Source organism: Aedes albopictus, chromosome 1 (assembly GCF_035046485.1).
Source record: "Aedes albopictus strain Foshan chromosome 1, AalbF5, whole genome shotgun sequence".
Classification (NCBI taxonomy): domain Eukaryota; kingdom Metazoa; phylum Arthropoda; class Insecta; order Diptera; family Culicidae; genus Aedes; species Aedes albopictus.
Genome location: NC_085136.1, coordinates 327,029,969 through 327,037,139, shown reverse-complemented (window position 1 = coordinate 327,037,139; position 7,171 = coordinate 327,029,969). Strand labels below are relative to the sequence as shown.

The 7,171-nt window shown below is 50.1% G+C and overlaps 1 protein-coding gene across 1 annotated transcript; it reads right to left on the bottom strand.

Moving 5' to 3' along the window:
* On the bottom strand, positions 1 to 6,549 carry LOC134292262 (uncharacterized). The gene is made up of 2 exons (XM_062861301.1): positions 5,722 to 6,549; positions 1 to 5,295 (listed from the first exon to the last, which is right to left on the bottom strand). The coding sequence occupies exons 1-2, from the start codon at positions 6,547 to 6,549 to the stop codon at positions 1 to 3; spliced, it is 6,123 nt and encodes a 2,040-aa protein (XP_062717285.1).
* Positions 6,550 to 7,171: the final 622 nt, after the last annotated feature.

Sequence of the window (7,171 nt, the reverse complement as noted above, 5' to 3'; positions counted from 1 at the left end):
TTAGATAGACGATCGTGGTAACTCAGACGAGGGGCATTCAACAGTGGCTCTCAAATCGGCAACATTCCCCGACCCGTAACTTGGATCGGAACTGCTCTGGCCAATGTTACCATCAATATCCAAACGCGCTAGCTTCGCAACCGGCCGACGAATGACTCCAGTCGACGTCTGGACGATTGCCTGCCGTACTCTACCATCCGTTCCTCGAATTACTTCAAGGGTCCGACCTCTTGTCCATCCATTCCGTATTCCTTCGGCTAGAACGATTACCAGGTCCCCAACATCTACCGGCTTCACATCCTCAAACCATCTAGTCCTCCGGGCAATCGTGGTTAGATACTCACGTATCCACCGACGCCAGAACGAGTCCACCATGACCCGACACAGATTCCAGCTGTTCCTACACGCTTTACTGGCCTCCTCCAATGCCCTCGCCGGCTGTGTTACTCCGCTCGAACTCATTAATAAAAAATGATTTGGCGTTAAGGCCTCTCGCTGTCCCGGATCCACCGGAATGAAAGTCAGTGGACGAGAGTTCACAACGGCTTCCGCTTCGATGATCAGGGTTGCGAAAGTTTCCTCATCTGGAGTTCTTGTAGTATACATCGCTTCCAGCGCCGTCTTGATCGATCTCACCAATCTCTCCCACGACCCGCCCATGTGGGGCGCTGAAGGTGGATTGAAGCACCATTTTGTATGGGTGTTGGTGAAGGTTTCTGCGAGTCCAGCACCGATGTTCTCTATCTCCCGTCGAAGCTCGTTACTGGCACCAACAAAATTGGTGCCATTGTCGCTGTACACTTCCGAAGGTGCACCACGGCGGGCAACGAAACGACGAACAGCCAGCTTACAGGATTCCGTGCTGAGTGAGTGCACGACTTCCAAGTGGACGGCACGGATAGTCAAGCACGTAAACAGAGCAATCCACCTTTTCGTTGTTGCTCTGCCTACACGAACTGCCAAGGGACCACAATAGTCCAGTCCTACGTAGGAAAAGGGTCGAACGTAAGCCTGAAGTCTAGCCGAAGGAAGCGGGGCCATTCGTGGAACAATGGGTACGGCTTTCCTAATCCGACACAGATTGCAGCGTTTCGTAACAGAACGTATCAGCGTTCGATGGCCGGAAATGTAGAACCGCTGCCGCATCTCGTTTAGCACCGTCTCACCGTTCGCATGGAGGTACTTTCTATGATACGACTCTACTAGTAGCACCGTAACTGGGTTATCCTTGGGAAGTATTATAGGACATCTGGTGTCATATGACGCAAAATACGCCTTCTGAATGCGACTCTCTGAGCGCAATACTCCCGCGGTATCCAGGAAAGGTGATAGCTGACGTAGCTTGCTGTTCCGTTCCAATTTTGCTCGTACACTTTCTCGTTTCGCTGTCTCCAGTACTCGAAGTTCTTCTCCGTAGGCTGCTTCTTGTACCTGCCGCCAAATAGAGGTTTCTGAAGCAATCAGCTCCTCTTGCGTCAACGTTCCGTATTGTAGAGGTTCGCCACGCACTTTCTTCCGCAGGTTGCTCAGGAATCTTTGCACATACGCCACACTTCGCCACAGTCGCTTCCAGTTTGAAAAACGACTCCATTCAATCGTTTCCGTATTAGTGTCTTCCCGATGAACCAGGCATGCCCGAATTTCTTCCGATGTCTCATATTTGAATTGGTTGTCTACCGGCCATTCTTCTTCCGACCGGTACAGGAACTCAGGTCCTCGGAACCACCGGCAAGCTGGCGAAAAGCAGGGTCCATTTCCCCACTTCGTAGCATCATCCGCAACGTTTTCCTTCGTCGGAATCCAGCGCCATTCTCTCTCATTCGACTCGGTCAGTATCTCCCCGATCCTGACGGCCACGTACTGTCGATAGTTTCGGTGATCCGAATTTATCCAGGCTAATACATTCTTGGAGTCCGTGTGGTAGAAACATTCGTCGATCGGTAAACTGTGCGCTTCGCGAATCATCTTCTTCAACCGTACACCCAGTATTGCGGCCTGCAACTCCATACGAGGGATGGACAGGGACTTCAACGGTGCCACCTTGGATTTTGCCGCAACCAGCGCACATTCCACCTTTCCGCTATACACAGCCCTGAAGTACGCTACGCAGGCGTAGGCTCCTTCACTCGCGTCTACAAAAACGTGAAGTTGTAGCGATTCTAAGTCTGCAGGACCACGATCCGGGAAATAACAACGGCCAATGCGAACACAGTTTAGCTGTTCACATAGCTTCGTCCACTGGAACCATCTTCGACATAATCTCTCCGGGATTGGCTCGTCCCAGTTCGTTTTTGCTCTCCAAATATCCTGTATGAGCACCTTGCCGTGGATGACAAAAAATGACATCAACCCTAACGGGTCAAACAGACTCATGACCGCTCGTAGAACTATGCGCTTAGTCGGTGGATGAGTGACCACTTCCAAGGTCGTGGAGTAGGTAAATTCATCCTTATCGGGACACCACAGCATTCCCAGAATACGTTCCGTTACGCCGCTTTTATCCAGGCTCAGGTGCTTTTTCGTAGCCATACTGGGTTCCCCGACCCGTCGAAGAACTTCCTCTGAATTGGACATCCAGTTCCTGATATGGAAACCTCCCCTGGAATGAACGATTCGCACTTCCTCAGCCTGCCGCACTGCTTCGTCGATAGTGTCCGCGCTGTCCAGATAATCGTCGACATAATGTTTCTTGATAACAGCCTCCGCTGCCGCTGGAAACTCCGCTGCATGTTCGACAGCATTGATGTTTTTTACATACTGGGCCGAACAAGGGGAGCAGGTAGAGCCGAAGGTAGCGACGTCCATGATGTAAACTGCTGGATCTTCGTCCGGGGAATCACGCCACAACAGTCGCTGAGCGTGCTGGTCTTCTTTCTTGATTCGGATCTGATGGAACATCTCCTTGATGTCGGCACAGAGGGCGTAGCGTCTCTCTCGGAACCCGAATAGAACGGCGGGCAGAGAGCTCAGGAGATCTGGCCCCTTCAAAAGCATGGAGTTCAAAGATACTCCATCTACCATAGCCGCAGCATCACAGAATATTCGGATCTTCTCCGGTTTCTTGGGATTTAAGGCTACTCCTAAAGGGAGATACCAAGTCCTCCTTGGATCCGCTTCCTTCAATTCCGCTTCTGTCGCCCGATGGATGTATCCTTTTTCCTGGTATTTGACCATCTGCTTCCTCACGCTTTCTCCTATAGTCGCATTCTTCGCCATGCGCCGTTCAAGACACACCATTCGTTTTACGGCCATCTGATAGCTATCCGGAAACTCAAACACGTCGAACCTCCAAAGCAAGCCGGTCTCGTAGCGCTGCCCGATCCGCTTCGTCGAGCTCTCCAGTATGCGATTTGCCCTCTGGATCTCTCGTGACTGTAGACCGTCGACAATCTTCACCCCGAGGCTCTCCACAGAAAAATATTGCTTCACCAGCTCGTGAAGCGATGAATCCGATTCGCAGCTGCAGATGTGGAAGGTCAATGCGTTCTTACTGCTGTCTGGCACCGATCCGTAGATGGTCCATCCCAGACGTGTTTTTGCGGCGATGGGCTCTTGAGGATTGCCTTCGCGAATCTTCAACACGGCGGCAAGATATGAATTATCGTTACCGATGAGGATTTTAGGAACAGCGTCTTCATAATCCTTGATTGGTAGTCCGCCCAAATAAGGGTACTTCTTCACCATTTCCGTGTAGCGGATTGACTGTCGAGGAAGATCTAGACGGTTCACTGTTCGAACATCGACCAGCTGGTAGAGATGCGTCTTCTGTTCTCCGGAAATCTCCAGGCTAACCTTCATCGATTTTTTCTCGATTCTCTTGACATTCGCCGTCCACTGCAAGCACAGTGGATTCACTTCCCCTTCGTTTCCCAGGTACTTCACTACATCCTCTTCAATCAGGGTTCTCGACGATCCGTCGTCGAGGAAGGCGTACACCATGATAGAGCGGTTGTTGGCATACAGCGTCACTGGTAGAATTCGGAAAAGACTCGAACGATCCACGAAGTGATGATTGGTGATTCCGTGCGCAGTCTCTGTTTCCACTTGGTTAACGTCTGAATGAAGGAGAGAATGATGTCTCGCTTGACACCCGTCCACGTCACACAGTTTTTTGGATTTGCATGGTCGTTTTCCGTGCGCGCCAATGCATGTTCGGCAAAGTGAATGGGTTTGAACAGCTTTCCAGCGATTCTCCACGGTCATGTCCGCAAACTTTTTGCATTCCCTAACCTTGTGGCCAGGTTCTTTGCACACAAGGCACGTAACGAAATTCCCCGACCGAGTTGACTGGCCTACAGGAACGTCTGACTTTGTAGGATACTCCGTTCTTCTCGATCCGCTGTGTGCTCCCAAAAAATTCTTTTCCCTCGATTTCTCCGGCTTTCCACGCTGCGTCGTTCTCGGATCCATGTGGAGCGTAACATCTGCCGCAGCAGTTACCAGCCTTGACATAAACTGCGCAAATGTTCGCAAGTTGGTGATCGGAGCTTGCTGCTTGAACATCGCCCAATCCAGCTTCAAATTGGCCGGTAGCTTGTCCACCAGCTCGTACAGAAGAGTAGGGTTGTTGAGGTGTGCCACTTGTTGTCCCATCTCCACGTGATCGCACAGGTTTTGCACTGCTATCCCGAAGCCGATCAGGGTCTCCAGCTTGTCCGGTCTCGGTGCTGGAACTTCTCGAACCTTTTTGAGTAGCATGAAAATCAGGTGTTCCGGCTTCCCATACAGTGTCTCCAAAGTAGCGATTACATGGGGAACTGCCGCAGGAAACAGCAAGCGACTTTTAACAGCCTCCAACGCTGGTCCCTTGAGACATCGCTGCAAACGTATTAAGTTTTCAGCGTCCGTATATCCACAGGCCTGGGAAGAGTTGGCGAACGAGCTGATGAATACTGGCCAATCTTCCGGGTTCCCAGAAAACATCGGCAAATCTCTTGGCATTACTTGCCGGGCTGCTAGCTGAGTTGAAGAAGGCCCGTCGACTGGATGACGTATGCTGGATTGAACATGTGTTCCTGGTTGCCTCTCGGGATTGCTGGGTGTGACGAACGACGATGATCCCTGTCCCGCACTGGCATTCTGACTTGGCTGTTGAACTTCGAAGCTGTTTCCCCATTGTGAATCGCTTGTCGGAGGGTCCGATCTCATCCCGGAAAGTCCTAGAGATGAACCGCACGCTGTGCGCTGTGCTGGTATCACCGGCGCTGGTCGAATCGTCGTCGCCGTTTCGGGTCCAAATTCTGCCTCGCCAACGGGAAACTCATTACGGTACCGTTCAGGAACAACTTGATTGGGCTGCGAAGTTACAATCACTGATTCATCACATACACTTGTATCAAACATCAATCGCGGTGGCTTCGGCCGGGCGATTGTATGGCCGAGCATTGACTGTCGCCAAGAAACGATCGGACGCGAAAAACAAGTTGACATGGGTTCCCCCAAATCATTTGAAGGGCGAAAAGAACCTTCAACGCAATGTGGTAGAGAAGCAAATGTGCTTTCCAAGGGGCGTGTATGCAATGATTGGGTTTGTCTAACCGTGTTTGAAGAGAGAGGAGGGAATTTGCTCTGAGGAACGCCTAAACCTGACTCTGATCTGGTGGTTACAAAGCTATTGTGACCTGGCCTGCTAGTCCCTACACTGAAGCTATCGTGGGCTGATACAGCTATTGTAGTATGCGGGTTTACCACTCCAGAGGGGTTCATTTGCTTTGCACTTACCGGAGCCGCCGGAGGGGGTGGGAAAGAGTTTACCGTTTCTCCTTTGTGTGCGCTGTTCGATGGCTGCTTGCGAACCGTTCCGATTCCAGTACCCGTTGCCATCCTCGCTACTGAGTGCGTCGCTGTTTCAATGCCAGAGTCGCCGGCTGGTTGCCTACCGCTGGTTTCACCCCCGGTGCCGCTTACCGTAGTAATGCGTTCCACAGATGTCGTAGTAGTCGTCGTCGTGGCAGTCGGTGCTTCACGATCGCCCAGAACCTCGTTCGCTGCAGGGGATTGCATCGTCGAACAGGCTCCGCCGAGTTGCATTTGACTTCTCCACTGTCGTACCTTACTATTACTGCTCTGCTGGGAACGTAGACTCCTATCAGCAGCATCAAGCAGCTCTTCCTCCATCAGACGTAGCTTCTCTTCCTCGTAATCCCGTTGTAGCTCCAGCTTCCTGCGTTCCAATTCTCCCTCTTTTTGCATGCGGGCGAGTTCGATCTTCCTTTCTTGTTCCCGTAGCTCCAGGTCCAGCATTTTCTCGGCGAGAACTTTCTTAACTTCGAGCCTCTCTAGATTTAGTCGAGCTCGAGCACTCGCATTAGAAATCGACGACCTTCTGGACGACACGGACATAGTATCGGTGGGTGGTAGTCGCAAAACCTCATTATGATGCGGCGGCGGTGGTGGGGGAGTAGCGCTGAAGCATTTTGTGCAGATGAAGCTCTTCTCACTGATGCTATCACTCACTCCCACGCACCCGAAGTGCCACCAAGAATCGCATCGGTCACACTGGACCAAGGAATCGTCCGTCTGAATACCGCATGCCTGACACGTGTCCATTTCGTGGTCGAAATTGATCGATTCGACTCGATCTTTTAGATTGTTGGGAACGGGGACGGAGTGTTCGGATGGTTCGGACTACTTTTAAGCGAACTCGTTGTTTGTGTGTAACGGAAGTTGCTAAAAGCTGTAATTTCTTATTAGTTTTCTGCATTATAAACATTTGAATCGTTTGTTTGAGAAACCGCATAAGTGCATTCGACACAATTGTTGGAAAACAACAAAAAACTGATTTCCTCGAAATTTTGACCTGGAGCATTGCGATTTTAGTATGAGGATCTTTAGAAATGCACAAAACAAGGTATCTGAGTCCATCATTCGATCATAATAATGCTTTAAACAATAACTACAGTACTTTGAAAATCATGCACTTAGGTTGTTTCTCAAACAAACGAAAAATCAATTACGATAATTATGCGTTTTGGACACTTTATCATCTTATTTTATTAAATGCATGTGCCCATTATTTCAAAATACGCATAAACACATAAATAGACATCGTAATGAAGCAGATTTGCTTTTTGGGGTCGTCCAAATACCACGTGGTCATGCTTGAGTTTAGAAAAATTTTATTACTCAAGTTATAAAATTGAAATATTAGCGCTCTATAAAGTACTAGACG